Below are 19,437 nucleotides of genomic sequence, written 5' to 3'. Positions count from 1 at the left end.
AACAATGCTGTATTGTTTTTCTCCTTAATTCGTTGCGTAGTGGTAGTGTTATGCCACTTTAAAATCGAATATGGTGTATATTGTGTTTATTAGGGTGTTTATTAGGTACAATTGCTTAGCTTATTCTCCAGTTAATTGGAGGGTTTTAAAAACTGATTTATGTTTAATTGTTAAGCTCTCAGTTTAGTACAAAGTACTACAGTACTAGTATTTCTGATATGGCTAAACAGTTTGGCCTTTTGAGGTTTCTGGAACTTCCATTTAAAGTGTTGTTTCTCCTGTTCCTTTAATAAACAATGGTGATGTAAAAACCTGTAAAGAACAGCAGTTGCTTATATCGTGTGAAGCCTGATACCTACCTATCAGTACTGTGGCAGATCATAAATTTGTGCTGCAACTGAACAATGGTGTAAATGCACTCCCTCTTACTCTGTATAAAGTTGAGTAATTGCTCTTAAAAAAAAAACCAAACCCTCAGCAGATCACAAAACCCACGCTTCCCCAGGAGGCGGCTGTAATATAGAATTGCAGTGCTGTAATTAGGCAATGGGAAAGCATAAGAGTTGGTTGTACCAAATGCCCTGGCTCCCCAAACTCCGTTAGACTCCAACTCCCAGACGACCCAACCACTACGGCTTGTCGTGAGGCATCCTGGGAGTTGTAGTATAATATCGCCTTGGAACGGCGGCTCCTCTCCCTTTCACGTAAAGGTAAACCGGCGAGTTTGCGACTTCGCTTTCTAGTGGTGCGCATGCTCAGACTGGGTCGGCGCATGCTCACTAGACTCCAGCCTTCAGCGTGTCATAGGTTTGAGAGCTGCCTCGGCGTGAGGGGAATTTTGTGCTTCCCGGGCTTCCTTTGGGAGGAGAAGGAAGCCATGGGGAGTTCTTCGGAGGCCCTTCGCTACGCCGAGTACGCACCTGGCAACGGGCCGGGCGTCAAGCCGGGCCTGGTGAGTACAACTCGGCAGAGAGGGTCGAGGAAAGCGCGTGTGGCTCGGGCCTAGCCGGCGCCGGCGTGAGCATGCGCACTGGTGACTGCCAGGCGGCCGGTTCGGCCTGGTGTTGCCCTGGCAACGCTCCCTTCACAGTACTGGCTGCGGATAGAGTAGAGAAGTCAGTCAGAGTGTTTTTGGTTTTGGCTCAGCATGGGAGGACCCCCGGAGAGGAGAGGGGCCTTCAGGGGCAGGATCTGAAGCTAGAAAGCGAGGAGGTTGGAGTATAGCAGGAATTACTTTTCAGACAAGCTGCTATAGTAGTGAAACGCTCTCTTGTCAGGCCTAGCTAGAAGGGACTGGCGTTCCAGGATCTGGAGAGCCCTGACCTACAGTGTTATCTTGTAAACCACCCTCTCCCACAGCACCACCTTCTTTTGCCAGATAAGTCCACTCTTAGTCCAGCAGATAAGGGATTATTTATTTATTTATTTTGCCGCCCTTCTCACCCCTAAGGGGACTCAGAGCGGCTTACAAGATGTATACACACATATACATACATTACAATATGTTATATTATTAGCATTGTTGTTGTTCATTCGTTCAGTCGTCTCCGACTCTTTGTGACCTCATGGACCAGCCCACGCCAGAGCTCCCTGTCGGCCGTCACCACCCCCAGCTCCTTCAAGGTCAGTCCAGTCACTTCAAGGATGCCATCCATCCATCTCACCCTTGGTCGGCCCCTCTTCCTTTTACCTTCCACTTTCCCCAGCATAATTGTCTTCTCTAAGCTTTGCTGTCTCCTCATGATGTGGCCAAAGTACTTCAACTTTGTCTCTAGTATCCTTCCCTCCAATGAGCAGCTGGGCTTTATTTCCTGGAGGATGGACTGGTGGGATCTTCTCGCAGTCCAAGGCACTCTCAGAACTTTCCTCCAACACCACAGCTCAAAAGCATCTATCTTCCTTCGCTCAGCCTTCCCTAAGGTCCAGCTCTCATATCCGTAGGTGACTACAGGGAATACCATGGCTTTGACTATGCGGATCTTTGTTACCAGTGTGATGTCTCTACTCTTTACTATTTTATCGAGATTAGACATTGCTCTCCTCCCAAGAAGTAAGCGTCTTCTGATTTCCTGGCCACAGTCTGCATCTGCAGTAATCTTTGCACCTAGAAATACAAAGTCTGTCACGGCCTCCACATTTTCTCCCTCTGTTTCGCAGTTGTCAATCATTCTTGTTGCCATAATCTTGCTTTTTTTGATGTTTAGCTGCAGCCCGGCTTTTGCACTTTAATCTTTCACCTTGATTAGAAGGCTCCTCAGCTCCTCCTCGCTTTCTGCCATCAGAGTGGTGTCATCTGCATATCTGAGGTTGTTAATGTTTATTCCAGCAATTTTCACCCCAGCCTTGCATAGCATATTATTATTAGCATAGCATATCAGTATTAAATATTACTATATTGCACTATATCATTATATTGTAATGTTAGTAAGATTACATGTAATATAAATATATAATTATAATATATTAGTATTATATTGCATTACATTATAATATAAATATATGTATATACAACATATTACATTATATTATAAGCATAGACAAGGTGGGACTGACTTCTGCCCCCCCCCCCTCTGGTCCAGAGCGGCAGTTAGTGCTGGGGGGAGGGGTCCCCAAGTGATGACATATGCAGGAGACAAGATGGAACTGTCCCCTGCCCCCCCCCCCCTTTCAATCTGGCCCAGAGCGGCAGTTGGTGCTGGGGGGAGGGGTCCCCAGCTGATGACATCATTATCATTCCATACATTGGGCTGGCTCCTCCTCCTTGCTCTTTATGGATAGGAATCACAAGCATTTTTTGGCCCTGCTCTGAAGCAGAGGTGGCCAAAGTCCAATCCAGATGTCCCAGGACAGAAACTTCCATCAGTCCTAACTAATAGAGCCAGTGGTGAGAAGTGCTGGAAAAAGCAGGCCAATAATACATGCAAAGCTGCCCTTGCCAAACAAATTGTTTACTGACAGTGAGAGAGTTTGCCAAGAGCTACTAAATTTGTTCCACCTCAGGACATCATGGTGCAGCTCCAAATTCCCTACAGACCAGAAGAACAGAGAAAATAGGAACAACTTCACTATGCAACATTATTTTTGTTACTGGATCATAAGTGCAATTTCCTAATTGGTTCTACCATAAAAAAAAAACCTTGGGAAGTGTATGAAACTGCAGAAAGATCCTTTAGCACATTTTGCTATAGTCTTTCAATAAATATCTCATAGAGCCTCAATCACTTCAACATAGTTTGTGGCAGCCACAAAAACAAAGTTTCTGGAGTAGAACAAGTGCTCTCAAAGTAAGTACCACAGAATTAAACAGGAAACAACACTTTCAAACACAAGAACATATTTTTCCCCCAAATTTTGTTATATAGTGTTGTTTTAAGTGCGGACAGTTTTTCAGCCAAATTTTGTTACATAGTGTAATTGTTTTACATGACCCTGGGTTGGTTCTTTGAACCAACCTTCTCAAAAAAATCTGATGATTTCTTCATCTTGGGACAAACGTAAGTTGGAAATGACTTTAAGACATACAATGACAAAAGCAGGACATACATAATTCCCCTTTCTTTCTCAACTTCATGAATGACCTGTTAGAACAGTGGTTCTCAGTCTGTGGGTCCTCAGGTATTTTGTCCTACAACTCCCAGAAATCCCAGCCAGTTACCAACTGTTAGGATTTTTGGGAGTTGGGGACCCAGATGTTGAGAATCACCATGTTAGAATATATTCACAGGACTTTTGTCAGAAGCAGTGGGTGTTTAAGAAACACAATGCCACTTTATATCTATTTGGATAGCAACCATTATTTAATAAGGCATAGTTTCAGTGACTCATCATTTGCAATTCAGTATGATGGTCTTGGCTGTCATTGGGACACACACAGCTTTATAGAATCATAGAGTTGGAAGACACCTCATGGGCCCCCTGCCAAGAAGCAGGAAAATCACAGTTTGGAGCAAAGAACCCAAGCAGCAAAGACTCAGTGTGCAAAAGCCTTTTTATCCAGAATTCAATGAACAGACATTAATCATATTAATTACCATTTTAAGATGCATCAAATAAGTCATGCTCCAAAAATTGAAATTGAGTTCAGATTTGGTCACATGCATATTATCATCCACTTAGAAAGGCTGGCTTATGTTGTTCAGTTGTGTACTATTATTTGGAAAGCAAGGATAGAAATTGTGTGGTCTTCTTTATTGTACCTCCCATCAGTCCTAGTCAATATAGCTAATGGTGAGGAATGTTGAGAATTATAACTCACCCACATCTGGTGGAATACTCAGTTTCTCATCTGGGCTGAAAGAGTGAAGTCTCATATATATTAATAAAATTCACTCTGCAGTCCAGTTGCTAGGCTATTGTAAGTGTAATATGTTTAGAGATGTTTTTAATCTTTCGGATCCCAGAAATTAGTGAAACAGCATTCAGTGGATTCTTTGCATTTACAACAAATCTATAGGATAACATATTAATGTAATGTTTATTACTGGGTATTGATTTGGTCATTTGGGGGGGGGGGGGAAGATGTTTGAGCTGTGCAGCCATAGAAAACTTTGAAACTGCAGCAATGTTTGGTTTTCAGGTCTGAAAACAAGCAACTCATAGCAACTGATTCGAAAAAAATAGGCTACTTCACTTGTAGTCTTTTTTTTTTTTTTGTGCAAGCAGAGATCCCTTGCCACAAGAAAGATAGAAGCTGCTTTTGTAGCACAAAAAAAAGTATTTTTGTGGATTGGGGATCTGGGTGATTGGGACAGTCCCACCTTGGCTGACAGAAAGTTAATGTTTATATTGGAATGTTGATATGGGAAAGTGCTTATTGTACTTTTCAATGTTGTATACCATTTGATGTCATGGCCTGTGGCTGGTACAATAAACAATTCATTCAACTCCATGGTTGACGGGTTGTAGAAAAGTGGGAAGTCAGAGACAGGACAACAGGATGGTTGAGAGTTATAAGCTACTGCTTTACAACTTTAAATATATATTTTTTAAAATACTGACTGACTTGAAGTCCACAGACTTAGATTTGTATGATATTGTTGGATTAGATCCATCTTTTTCAGCCCCTTAGATCTTCCAAACTAGTTTAGTTCATTTCCATACTATTAGTGTCTGTGATTACAAAGGTTTTACATTAATCAACTATGCAAATGAATTAATTTATTAACCTCCCAATGTCACTACAGTCAATATTTAACTTAAGGTATACCAAAAATATTACCAGCAGACCCACAACTTTAATGATAGTTGGGAATCAGTCTAAATTGCTGTGGGCAGCTGTAAGGAGGGACTGTATTGATCTTGAAATAACTACTACTGTGCTGCTCTCTTGCAGTTTAAAGTAGGTACAGGACTCTCTTAGCTGATCTGGGAGATGATCATATTCTCCTTTGCCTGAGTTGAAAGCAACTGAAATGTTTTTTTTTCAACTTTAGATACTGTGCTGGGCAGATGTAAACATTTTAATAAACAAACATCTTAAGGTCTAGTTCTTTGAAGTAGGTGAAAACGATTTGCTTCTTGGGGGTTATTTTGATACTGTGCTGGGCAGCATATAAACATTTTAATAAATAAACATTTGCATATCTAGTTTTTTCATTGTCAAAATGAGAAACCTGTCAGGGCTGACATACTTTCTGATTTCTAGTGGAAACTGAGTCATCTTAATGCTCTTCTACAAATATATCACTTACATTGTGTGTAGAAATCTAACAGCAGGGAAATCTTGCAAGTGTCACCTAATTTGTGTAAATTTGACACTTAATCTAATTTCTAGTCCTAATTAGAGTAGATTTATTTAATGAATGTGACATACATCAGTGTTGATTTACTAAGTTTTGCTATTTTCGACTGGTCTACTCTTTTAGGTACTAATTGGATTTAGCTGGTAATTCCTATTAATCTTCTATAATACAGACAAAAAATCATGTTGTTTGATTTGTGACAGAATGGTTCACATGTTGCCCATCCATCACAGGGATGGTGGGTGGGGCACTAAAGGAGAAAGATGAAAATTGATTCTTCGATATGATGTGTTAGGATAGCCTTTCCCTACCTGGTAGTTTCAGAGGATTTGTATTACAAACAGCAATTGAATTGTGCAGTGTGTAATTGAGAGCATATGAGCACGGGGAGGTTGAAGAAGGCCCTGACTACACTGTCATACAATGCCATTTGAAACTGCATTATATGATCAGTGTAAACTCTAATAATACAGTTTAATTGTGGCAGAATAGATAGAGCAATAGACAACCAGAAGTAGAAGTTTAATCAAAGAACAAATTGAGCCACTGAAGGCAACAGTGTTAACTGCAATAGCACATGCTTCCGATTGGAATTTCTTACAAACCTATCATGACACGAAGTGTAACCGTTGATTTGATGTATTAATAAATATATTCACTAATATTAATGAAAACAGAATTAGGTTTTAGGATCCTCTAATATTTTTATGGTACTGTTCCATTATTCGGGCGGACTCCAAAAGATGGCCTAGATAAAGAAGGATAGTCCATTTTATGGGGGGTGGGTGAGTGAAAGGAGGAAAACAATTTCCACTGTTTTTGCTGGTTATTCCTCCTCCCCCTTTTCCTATTTCATAAATGAGGGTTGCTTTCACTATGGTGACATGGGTGGAGGGAATAACATGAAAACAGGGGGAAATGGTTTAACTCCTTCAAACCCCCCCAAAAGTGGACTATTCCTCTCTCTAGCACCTCCTAGTGGCCTCTGCCCGGATAATGGAACAGTACCATTTTTACTACTACACTTTTTACAATAGTGGTCCAAACTCTGATTTATTGTGTGCAAAATTTACAGTCTGCTTATGACAATTTCACATGACAAAATCCAGTAGTTCAAGAAATAAATGATTAAATATTGGTGTTGTTGTACCTCTGAGATTTTTTCAGGAAGAGATGAAGATATCTGTTTATACATTTATGAACATGCTGTGAAAGTCTTTTGATGTAAGAATTTTTTCTTCCCCATTCATGAATAGTCCTGCATACCAACAGTGCCTTCATGCGCAGTCTGTGATGCTTGTTTTAAATTATAAGAACCACTCATAAATTTCTGGAAGGCTGTTGGATGTCTAACCTGGAAACATGTGATAATTTTATTGGTACAATCACTGTCGCTATCATAATATTTTCCTTACCCACAGACTTTCATGGGCTTATTTTTATTCCTTCTTTTACATAATTGTGGCTGGCTGGAGCTTCCCTGTGAGCTTCTGCTGATCATAACATAAAACAATATTTCACTGTCAGAAACTATGCTCATGTGGCATTTCACATAGCCAGGGGAAGTAAGAGCAGGTTAAACCACCCCAAGAAGTGATAGTTAGGTTCAGGGCTGTGTCCTATTAGATTCTGAATGTTTTCTGATTTATGTCCAGTAGGATGGTGGAACCAGCCTAGTGGTTTTGTGGTTTGAACATTGAACTATGACCAGAGTTTGAATCCTTGTTCAGCCATGGAAACTCCAGGGTGATCTTGAAGTTGCACTCTCTCAACCCCAGCAAAAGACAAATCTTGCCAATGCAAAATCCCTGTGATAGGTTCATTTTATGGTTTCCATTAATCAGAAACAATTTGGAGGCACACAAGAGCAACAACAACAAGGGCGATGACTTTCTCACTCCAGTAGATTGCTCAATGTTTGCAGTGACAGTCAGCCTTAACCATACTTAACAGTACACCTTTCTTATGTGAGTCTTTATCATTTCTTTATTCTTCATGGTGCACACTGAATCAGGCTTTATCTTCATGTATATGTTCAGGATAATTTCTATCTAAAGATCTAAGGTCAGATTAGTGTGGTTTTCCTTTGACTTTGCAAAGCACGCTTCATGCATATACTGTTCTTGTTCTCCACTAAAAGTGGTAGTCTGTTACCAAAACAACCTTTTTCCTTATTCATCCTTGTCATACACAGATAACTTTAATAGCATGATTCTGAGGGATAGCTTGGATAGCTTATTTGTAGGTTCTCATGCAGATATCACCAGTGCATCCGAATCATAGAGTTAAAAAAGACCACATGGGCCATCTAGTCCAACCCCCTGCCATGCAGGAAAAGCACAATCAAAGTACCCCTGTCAGATGACACCAATGTCCTTTCAGGAGAAGACTGAGGCAAATAAGTTGTTGAGCAGCTCTACCTTTTCCCTATCCACTGTTAGCATTTCACTACCTTCTCCATGCAAAGGCCTACCCTTTCCCTTTTTCTTCCTTTTTCTATTGATGTAACCAATAACAAAAATACTGTTTTTAGTCTCTCTGGCAAGCCTGAATTCAGTTTGCACTTTACCCTTATAAATCTTTTCCCTACATGTGTTAGTTATTTGTTTGAATTCCTCTTTAGTGATACCCCCCCCCCCAATTTCTTATACATGTCCCTTTTAAGTCTTAGTTCAGTTGAAAGTTCTTTGGACATCCATTCTGATTTCTTTAGAGTTCTCTTTTCTCTCTCTCTTTGCTGACATTGTTTGCAATTGTACCTTCTGTATCTCACTTTTAAGTAACTCCAACCCATCATTAACTCTCTCTCTCTCTCTTTTTACTTTTCGGTATTCCTGTCCATGGAATTACACTCAGTATTTTCTTAAATTTCCAGAAGTCAGCTTTCCTAAAGTCTAAAATACATGTTTGATTTCTCTTAGTTTTCTCCTTCCTTTTTATCACAAACTCCAGGAGCACACGGTCATTCCTCCCATCTAAGAATCCCATCACTTCCACTCCATTGACCAGGTCCCCAGTGTTGGTTAGGATCAAGTCTGGAATATCTGATCCCTTTGTTGTTGCCTTTTCTACCTTCTGGACAATAAAATTATCTGCAAGGCAAGTGAGGAATTTATTGGACTTTGTACTCTTGGCAAATCCAACAAATAGCAGAGTAGTTGAAATCCCCCATTACTACTGTATCTCTTCTTTCTGCGTGCATGGTCATCTGGGCAAGGAAGGCTTCATCCAGTTCTTCAGCCTGGCTTGGACGTGTGTAGTACACCTCCAAAATAACATCTTTTTCAGTCCATGTTCCCTTAATTCTTATCCAGGTGATAGCAGCCTGATTTCCAGAATTGAAGTCTTGCATCTCTTCAGAGGTGTAAACATTTTTGACATATAGTGCTACTCCACACCTCTCCTGTTTAGTCTAGTTCTCTGAAATAGGTTATACCCCTCCATTATTACATTTCCAATTATAGGACTCATTCCACCAGGTTTCAGTTATATCTATTACATTGTAACTGTTTTGTTGTGCTAAGAGTTCCAGCTCATCTTGTCTGTTTCTCATGATCTGGGTGTTAGTGTAAAGACATCTAAGCCTGTAGGACGTTCCTCTTAGCTGTTTATTTAAGATTATTGTCATCTTGCTCCGGGTCTTGATAAACTATTGATTCCAAGGATATTGTCATGCTTCTCCACACAACCTAGTTTAAAGTCAATCTGATCAGGACTGCCAGTCTCTGAGCAAAAACATTCCTTCCTACTTCTATGAGGTACAACTTATCTAGTGCCAGTAGCCCATCTTCCTGGAAAAGCAGACCATGGTCCAGGCAACCAAAATGTTCTTCTTGACACCATCTGCAGAGTCAGTTATTTACCTCTACTATTTTTCTTGCCTGTGTCATATAACCAGGAGGGGAGATGGAAAGACCACTGGTACATTAAGATCTTTCAGCTACTTCCAAGAGCTTCAAAATCCTTTATGATTTTTTGAAGATTACACCTTGCAGTATCATTGGTTCCTACATGAAAAGAGGAGGCTCAGTGGGCCTGATGAGTCTTGTCAGCCACTGAGTTATGTGGTGGATTTCTAGATGAGAGTTGTTTTATTCTAGACTGACTTGTCATTTATAAGCGGTGTTTTCAGACTAGAGATAAGTTAATGGGGTAGGTTGAATGGGAACGGGAACCAGAACAAGGGATAGCTCTGTGTCAACTCCTATCTAACTTCTCAACTGGTTAGTAGGCTTGTGCATTTCGGCTGAACCTCAATTCGCTGGCTGAATTTTGGGAGATCCCTGAACCTGTTTTCGAGCGCCTCCCAAAAATGCGTGATAGCCATTTTTGGTCCGCAGCTGAAAAATGTGGGTAGATCTAGCCCATTAGTGGCAATGGGGGGGGGGGGGGGGCTTTATTCAGCCCTACTGACTAAAAAGAATCAAGAAAATAAAGGAAAATCAAAAAGATTAAATGGTAGAGAGAAGCCAAGCCAAGCCAAAAATTAAGCTGAGAGCGAGCAGCAAGGAAATTGGATTGAAGCAACTCTCTAAAGCCAGAATGCAACTGAGAGCAATGGAAGCACTCACCCCATTAAATGGACACACCTTGCATAAGACACGTCATGGCATTCTTCTGTTCTGATTGGTTCAACAGGCAGGGCTCACAGGGAAACCCCGTGCAAGTGTGCGGCAGCCTCTTTGCACACCACATGATGCCTAATCGGAGAGGATGAGCTGTGACCGGCTGCTGCGTGGCTGGTTTTGGTCGAAAAAAATAAGGCAGCTGAGCCCTTAGCATTACGACCAGCCAAACAAGTTGGGTTGGCTAAAGGAACCAACCAAACCGAATCTGTGCACAAGCCTACTGGTTAGTACAGCCCCACATCTTCTCTACTTTTGGCTACTGTATTACGTATGCCCATCCTTCCTGGTTTTTACTTTCTCCAGGTGCATAATAACACTGCCCCCACCTGTTAAGGCAGCAAATAATTTAATATAAAATAGGTTAAAGTACAGAAATTAAAATGATGCTGTTAGATTGAGGTGATCATGTTGAAGAACTGTTACTCAATCACACTAATAAAGTGCAGTCAATTCAGAATTATCTCACATCAAAAAGCAGTAAAGGAAGCTTCTCATTGTCTGCTCTTCAGTTTTCAGTCAGCTGCAACTCAACTGATTTGCTAATACATCCAAAACTGAACTGAACCAGAATCCTGGAATAGAGAAATGGATGTGTTTTATCACCAACATCAAATGATTTAAATTAGTCAGAAGATCATATCAAAGCCATTTAAACCCCATGTTTAAGTTATTTATAGTAAAGTTTTAAAATACATTTAAAACTTTTGAATTTTACTCATGTGGTTAATTAAAGATACAGTAGTATGGATGAAGAGCACTACATATCTCAGAAAAACTTATTAAGCTAAATGGGTACCCTTATTCAGTTTCCCTGGGAGTTAACTGCAATTTATTTTACTTATTTGTTTACTTCATTTATATCCAACTTTTCTTCCCCCACAGGGGACTCAAGGCAGCTTACAAACACCAGCAAAATTCAGTGCTGCACATGAACATAACATAACCCTAGACAGCTATGAAACAGTTAAAACACATGAGCAAGCAAAACACATAGAACAATAAAACAGATTAAAACATATAAAGTACTTGATTCCATTAATCCATAATCCTTGTTCATAATCCTTGTCCAGACTGTGTCAATTGCATTTAGAAATCCTTTCCTGCTTTTTAAAGTCAGCTGCAAAAGTGATACTTCTCTGAGTACCACATTATTTATTCCTTCTATCAAAAAGTTCCTGTTTGTTTGCCAGTGTTTTGTTTTCTTTAGTGGAGACCTTAAATATAGTTGCCTAAAGTTTTGTTTTGATATTCTGGGAGAGAAATCCTACAGTGATCCAGCTACACACACATATATAGTGTGTTTTAAGGCTGGAATACCACCAAATCTGTCCTTTTGAACAATTAATTTCAGCTGTTCAAAATGGAGACAGATGTGATCATTCCAGTAAGCCACTTTCATAGGAAATGATATATTTTTTCATACTGATTATGACATATAGCACTCTCCAATTAGCTTGTTTTAGTTAATGAAAAAAGAGACGTGTATCCATTTGTATTCCTATATCAGATATGCATTTAACTGTGTTTTAGATGGATTTTCTAATGAGTTTAATTAGCTGCACTTAAAAAAGCATACTATGATGATAGACTTCAAAATTTCAGAAACCAAAAATTATGTGATGTTAATGCCAGGTGTTCCTTTAGGAAAGCTCTTAAGTAGTTTATCTTTTATATTGTGGTAATCTCCATCAGCAGGTAAAAGTATTTTAACAGGATCCCCATCACACATTGTGTCAAAGTCTAACTCTTGTTTAACTGCAGCTTGACTTTCCTGTAATTGTATGGCTTTGTACCCTTTCAGTTGTAAAAAAAAATCAAATACATAGAAACGGTAGTGAGGAGTATTAGTATGCAATCGGATCTTGTAGCATCTTAAAGGCTAATTGAGAGAACGACATTGATAGCATAAGCTTAGAAATAGGGTGCATTGACTGCAAAATTAATGTAGTTTGATGCCATGGCTCCATGCAAAGAAGTCCTGGGAGTTGTCATTTGTTGAAGTACCATCATTCTTTGGCAGAAAAGGCAAAAGACCCTGCAAAACTACCAATTATTTTATTATTTATTTATTTACAGAATTTCTCACCCTACAGGGGACTCCGGGCAGATTACAAAATACATAAACATGCCAAACATTCAATACCATAGACACACAACATATATAGACAGACAGACACAGGTTATTTAAATGAGGGTATTCTGGCCACCTGGGGAGCTGTCGCTTCATCGTCCATTTGTGACACTGATGAAGTACTTCCTCATTCTTTGCATGCTTGCTGGAGATTTTTATGATTTCATAAATTACCAATTCCTAGATTCACATTGAGACATGACAAAGTATCGTTAAAGTGTCAAACTCATTAGTTCTACACTGTAGATGTACTCTTAAGTTTACTTTCTTAGCTGTACACGATCAACTTTGTTCTTTCAGTTAGTCTTTAAGGTGTTACAAGATCCCTTTTTGGAAACTACCAAATAGTGGATCTACCATGGCTCTAAAAATGTGTAGGATTGGATATGCATTTCCTGGATACCTAAGACGTAGATGTCTGTTTTAATTTGCACACAAGCTGGCAGCATTAATTAATTTTTCTTTTAATAACTAAATTATTTTCTATGCAAAAAACACAAAATTACTGGTATGTCAGTAATCTTCTCATGTCCAGTAGGAAACTTGAAAATGTAACTACACCAATTTTGTAAAGTACTGTATATACTCGAGCATAAGCCTGGTTTTTCAGCACATTTTTGATGCTGAAAAAGGTCCCCTCAGCTTATGCTTGAGTGAGGGTCCTGGCAAGAAGGTGTGGGGCTGAAAGAAGCCCTTTAAAGGCCTTCTACCAGCTGTGTGCCTCCTCCACTTTCGGCACAGCAATCTAGCTGGATCTCTGTGCCGAGAGAGGAGAAGAGGAATACACGCACCCTGGGTTGCTGTGCCGAGAGGAGAAGCTATATGCCTCAATTAATGTAATTTTATTGGTATCTATTTTTATTTTGAAATTTATCAGTAACTGCTGCATTTTCCATCCCAGGCTTATACTCAAGTCAATAAGTTTTCCCATTTTTTTTCAAGTAAAATTGGGTTTCTCAGCTTATAGTCGGGTTGGCTTATACTCAAGTATATACGATAATATGTCATCAATCTTCACATTTTTAATCTGATATTGACAATGTCTTCCATATAACAATCTAAATTCAGTAGTCCCAAATACATTTTTTTTATAAAATCAAAACCTGCACTTCAGTGCAGTGAAATATTGCCCACCTGACAAAATGAAACATTTTTTAGATTGCAGAAATTTAACTAACCCCAGGAGGCCACGTGGCCACAACTTGGAAGTTTTTTTAATGGACAAATGGCTATTAGGTCTGGTGGCGCTCTCTCTATATGCCTCCAGTATTAAAAGGAAATACATATCTTAATACTGGTTAGTGGGGAGTGTAACAGAATAGATTTCTAGATAACTAAGCCTGAAAAGACATGCATGTCCTGATGATGAATGAAAACAGAAATGCCAGAGCTATAATTGTCACAATCAGCTCCAAAGTCCTCAATAGTAAGATTTCCGAGGCATGTTATAAATGTATGTAGGTGGTGATTAGGTTATCTGGGGTTTTCAGTATGTGCCGACTCAATCAGCCCTGTCTTATCATGCAGAAATCACCTGGTTCTCACTGATATCCCAGAAGTAAATTTTTTTTTGTTTTTTTTTACTGTAAATGTCAATGTGATCATTCTTCTTGTGGAAACAATAATGCAATTTTCATCATAGCCAATCTTACTGTTTATAGCCGACATTTTCAAAAATAAGGAGGGGGGGGGGCATTCTAATAGATTCTTAGTTCAATAGTAGCCGTTTCAGAGGTCATGATTTCTGCAGCTTATATCATCAGAAAGCACATTCCCAAGAACTTTGATCTTGGTGATATATCAATTAAATATATTTATTCCAACAAAAGCGTTAATCCTAAATTTAATCAGCAAAAGTATAAATTGGTATAGTGATTATGTCAAAGGGTTCATCATGCATTGCATTAAACATACTCTGTGTATTTTAAATAGTATGTACTCATCCATTGGAGCAGATGCCACTTGTAACAATCAGGGTTCCTTTTATTTTGATTTCACACATTATACCCAGAGATCTTTAATATGAAGAATAGTGGAGTTTATTCTTGAGTATTTCGGGTTCCTATGGGATTGCTCAGTGCACGTAACTGCCTGTGATTGAAAATTTTTCACTGGCTGCCTGTCAGCCAGCATGCTATGTTAAAGGCTTTATTGTTGATATCAAGATATTCTCAGTCTCCTTTTTTCTATAATTCTTACTAGAGGTGTGCATTTTTTTCGTTAGTCAGAACAGCAGAATTTCTGTGCTGAGCTGGGAAGAAGTCTCAAAAATGGATGGCCCTTGTGGGGCCCTTCCAACTCAATAGGGGAAGCATATTAATTAGTTTAGAGGCTGGATGGCCATATGTTACGAGAGTTTTGATGGTGCCTTTCTACCTGGAAGAAGAGAGTTGGACTAGATGGCCCTTGGGGGTCCCCTCCAACTCTAGGATTCTATGAAAATGTGGAATTGGTTAATACTGGTTTCTATTGGTTAATATAATAAACATTCAATAAAATAGCTGCTGTGGCTTTTTAAAAATGTTTTTGTCAAAACTTTAAAAATTTCCCTAAAATCAGTAGATGTACAAATATTTCTGAAAGTTGGAGAGAATGATCCCCCCCTCCAGGGGGTTGAGAAGGGTGGGGTAAAAATGCTGTAAATAAATAAATAAATAAATAAATAAATAAATAAATAAATAAATATCTTGTGTCGTTGTATAGAAAATTCAAGGAGATAGCTTTTGTAGTTTTTTTTTAAAAAAATCCCCAAAAATTCATGGATAAGAGAAATGTTCTGAAACTTGATGAGTTAGCTATGGTAAATATGTTCTACCATTGTTGCAAGTTACAAAATGCCAGCGCCCCCTAATTTTGTAATGATTTTTGAAACATTTTTTTATTGATCGCACATGCCTAAATTATTTACTCAACTCCTCTGATCTTCATTGAAGGTCTTATTTTTTGCACCCTAATGAACAGAATACTTCAGCTACTTTTCAAGTTTGATCTTTTCAGTCGTCCCATTCACCTTTTGGAACATTCTTACCTGTGTAATTAAGGCAGTATAAACACTCACTTGTATTGATTTATGCATGCCTTCCTTGTCTTATTGTACTTGTGTACTGTTCACGTGTCTTAACATTTTAAAGAACTATTTCAAAACTGCTTTTTTATTATGTTGTATTAATATATTTGTGTTTAATTGTATTCACTTTGAGATTTTACTTGGAAGCGACACTTCCATCCAATATATTCTCTAGCCAGGTATCAATTGAACAGTAACACTCTTATCTCCAGAAAATATTATTGCAATCAAGAATTCTAAAGATAGAAGGGACATCTAGTTTGACCCACTAGCATACATTAATCTATTGTTCAAGTAACGTTGAGAGATCCTGCTTCTACTATTTATTTATTTGTTTGTTTGTTTAAAATGATTATAGACTATATTTAACTCTTGTGTGTGTGTGTGTGTGAGACACAAGTATAATAATATAAACATACTATAAAATACAAACTTTTGATGAACACCATCTAATGTACACCAATAAGCATCTAATGTACAGTAGTGAAGCACTTGCACCAACTTATCATCAATGCAAGAAGAACAGAAGTAAACCTCAAGATCTTTGTCTGCCCCTGACAGATATATCTACCTCTTTTATTATTTTGATAGTGTATTTTGATAGTCCTATATAATTAAATGCTCTGCCGTCGCGCCTTCGAAGAGTAGCCACATAATTTTATGCTAGTGCTCCTCCAATGTTCTTGTCCCAGGAGTCCGCCCGCGCCCCCCCCCCCCCATACAAAGGTTGGCTTATTTTCCTATCTCTCTATGAGTTCTCCCTTGCAATTAGTCCTGCCCCCTTATCTCACCCGGAGTTTTTTAATCATGCGGCCTGCCCTTTGTCTTTCTGTCATTATGCTTTAGTTTTGTGTAACCGCTGTGAGTCGCCTTCGGGCTTGAGATACAGCGGTATATAAGCTAAATAAATAAATAAATAAATAAATATACTTTGATGTTTTATATTTTAATGTTATGTTTTTTTTATTTTATTGCAATTTGTATTGTTATATTGTAATTCTTGTTTGGGCTTGGCGCCATGTAAGCCGCTCCGAGTCCCCTTTGGGGAGATGGTGGCGGGGTACAAATAAAGTTTATTATTATTATTATTATTATTATTATGATTATTAAAGATATTACAAACACATAAAATAAAGTGACCAAGCCAATTTTCTGTGATAGGGAGTTCACCTCCGAGATGGCTCCATTTCTTGATATTAATGTTTAAGTATGTTCCTGTGTGTCTGCATGTCTCTAAATATTTTATGTCAGATGTTTATGGTGTTTATATGGCAGTGTTCTATGTTCTTATATCAAATGAAAGTCATACACACATTTTAAGAAAATAGCACTGCCTAACAGAAGGGCTAGAAGACTGCTTGGCTGCTTGCCATTAAGGCGAGCCATCCTACTACCCTAATCCCTCCTTGATCAATTTTTGTGATGGTGCCTACTAATATTCCTGCTCATGTAGCATAATGTATCTGGTTTCTTTTGTCATACTTTCAAGGGCAGGGGCAACAAACATCGCCTTTTCCCATTAGTGAAATGAGCACCCTAATTACCTTGCGTCTCATATTGTAAGAATTAATGTTTGTAAACTCTTTCAAGAGGCTTAGATTAAAGATGCTATACAAGTGGTAAGAATTATTCTTGAAAATGATGAGTTGGGTTTCTGTAACAAGGCAAAACATGACAAGAATTCCAACAGTGAACTGTAATCACTTGAAGTGCATCTGCTGGGGTGCTAAAGAATATTAATGTGATTTCTTAGGGAATGAAGGCAAGCTCCGCATCCGTATAGTGCATTATCTCTCTGTTAGTAGTGTTCAAGACAATAAAATTTAGTTGCCTTAAGAAGTGTGATGAATTTTAAGTTAAAATTTCTATATTCATGCATGTTCTTCTCTGTGCTCATGCATGATGAGCACAGAGCAAAAAGAACATTTCATTTAATGAAAATATAGAAGTAAATAATATAGAAGCTAGGTGTAACAAACTGTCCTACCTTGCAGGACCAGTTTTAGCTGTTAGAGGCCCAACAGCTAGGTATCCATTTTGTGGAGGAGCCAGCAGACATCCATCTTGTGCACACATTGCCAGAAGGGGGCGGAGCCAGAAGGCAGCCTGGAGGAATGTGTAGTGCCACCTGATTGGATGGGAGTCCTAGAGGAAAGGTGGACGGAGCTTGGTCAAGAGAAGAAAAAAAAGGGAACCTTGAGGGAATTTTAAAAAATAAGTTTGAGTCAGTTGGAGACAGTTTGAGCTATTATTATTATTATTATTAATAATAATAATAATAATAATACTAATAACTTTATTTGTACCCTGCTAGCATCTCCCGAAGGACTCGATGCGGCTTACAAAGGCCAAGGCCTCAATACACAACATAACAATACAGAACCTAAAGCAAATTAAAAACAATTACGCTAGGAGTCAGTGCCTTTTGCTCTGGTATAATCCTTTATAGTATGTATAGTTAGAAAATAATTGCTGAGAAGAGTTTGAGAGAATTTGTCCCCACTCATACTGTACTTTAAATCTCTTCTGCACCACAAGGGAGCTGTAGGAAGCAAGCTCCATTTATTTATCTGCCCCTTAAATGATTTCTTGGTTGGTTTTTATCATTAAAACAATCTACACATTTGACTTTGCACTGCAGGGAGAATACATTTCTAGTGCACTCCCCACAATCATATCTGTATTGGTAGTAGTTTTCTTTATAGAATATTAAGTGATCTTGCACCAAAATAATTTAATTCTTACTTCATTTCTTCTATGTTTTTTAAACAGGCCAGTTCTATGATAGCTGTTGGTCTTGGCGTTGCAGCTGTTGCTTTTGCAGGTAAGTGTAATGATTGTATGTGTGTTTCATAATAGATAAGCTCTATGATAATGTACTATGTTTCATTCGGGAGAGGTTTCTGAACCTGAAGAATTGGATGTAAAATATGTGTTCTGGCACTGAGCTATATTAAAAGGTGAAGCTCTGTGCAGAGTGTAATATGATACAATACAGTCTAATAATTCAGATGATGCTTTTCTTTTAAAACATTCTGTTCCTATTTTTTGACTTAAACCATTTGGCATGTGCCCTCATCACCTTTTTGTTCCCATGTTGGTTCTTCAGTTCTGTACTGGCTGGACCCATCTTGCAAAGAAGGTGTTTGATGGAGCAACATTGGCATGCTGGAGTACATCTTTGTGGTAGACTGTACAGAGCTGGCTTTATGTCTTACGCTTCAAGACTGTTGAAGGAACATTACATTTAGGAAATGTTCAAACTTCTAGAACAGTGCTATTTCAGCTGCTGTTATGAGAATGATGTTTTGCATAGAGCCTTTTTTATTTACCTAGGGGATAGGCATTGGGTTTGCCAAATAAAGGTTTTGCCTTAGTGGGGGAGTACATCTGGTTATATAACTCACAGCATCAAATTTTTACTGATCTTCCTGTCCATCTATTATACTTCTTTGCCCTTTGTCTTAATCTATGCTGAAAGGGCTACACTGGTAGCTTTTCAAGGAGGAATGGAATCTTAACTTTTAGATATGGAGAGCTTCCACTTTGGCAAGTGGACATGCTTTCTGCAAAGGTATGCTCATTCTCCAACAGCATTCTTTTACTGCATTGACTGGTCCACCTCTTAGATATTCATCTGGGTAGCAGAAGCAGAACATACTAGATATTCATCTGGGTAGCATCTGGGTACAGACCACACTGCACTCGCAAAGGCCAAAGCTGAAGAGGTCTTCGGCTTCTTTTAGAACTCTGCTTGCAACTGTTGTTCAGAGATTATTTAGTCAGTTGTTTTTAAAAAATCCGTCATTTCTGTTGACTGTGACTGCTTTTGGAGGGAGGGGGAGGTAAAGGAGAAGGTTGGTTAAATAC

The 19,437-nt window shown here is 38.7% G+C and overlaps 1 protein-coding gene across 1 annotated transcript in view; it reads left to right on the top strand.

Annotated features, from left to right (window-relative positions):
- Positions 1-761: 761 nt before the first annotated feature.
- The window catches only part of DNAJC15 (DnaJ heat shock protein family (Hsp40) member C15), a 36,449-nt gene continuing 17,773 nt past the window's right edge, over positions 762-19,437 (top strand). The window contains exons 1-2 of the mRNA XM_060769248.2: positions 762-952; positions 18,340-18,391. Of these exons, the coding sequence (XP_060625231.2) occupies positions 773-952; positions 18,340-18,391 (232 nt within the window). The 5' untranslated portion in view covers positions 762-772. The remainder of the gene's footprint in view (positions 953-18,339; positions 18,392-19,437) is intronic.

This window comes from Anolis sagrei, chromosome 3 (genome assembly GCF_037176765.1).
Source record: "Anolis sagrei isolate rAnoSag1 chromosome 3, rAnoSag1.mat, whole genome shotgun sequence".
Taxonomy (NCBI): Eukaryota; Metazoa; Chordata; class Lepidosauria; order Squamata; family Dactyloidae; genus Anolis; species Anolis sagrei.
This window is presented reverse-complemented; position numbering and strand designations above follow the sequence as displayed.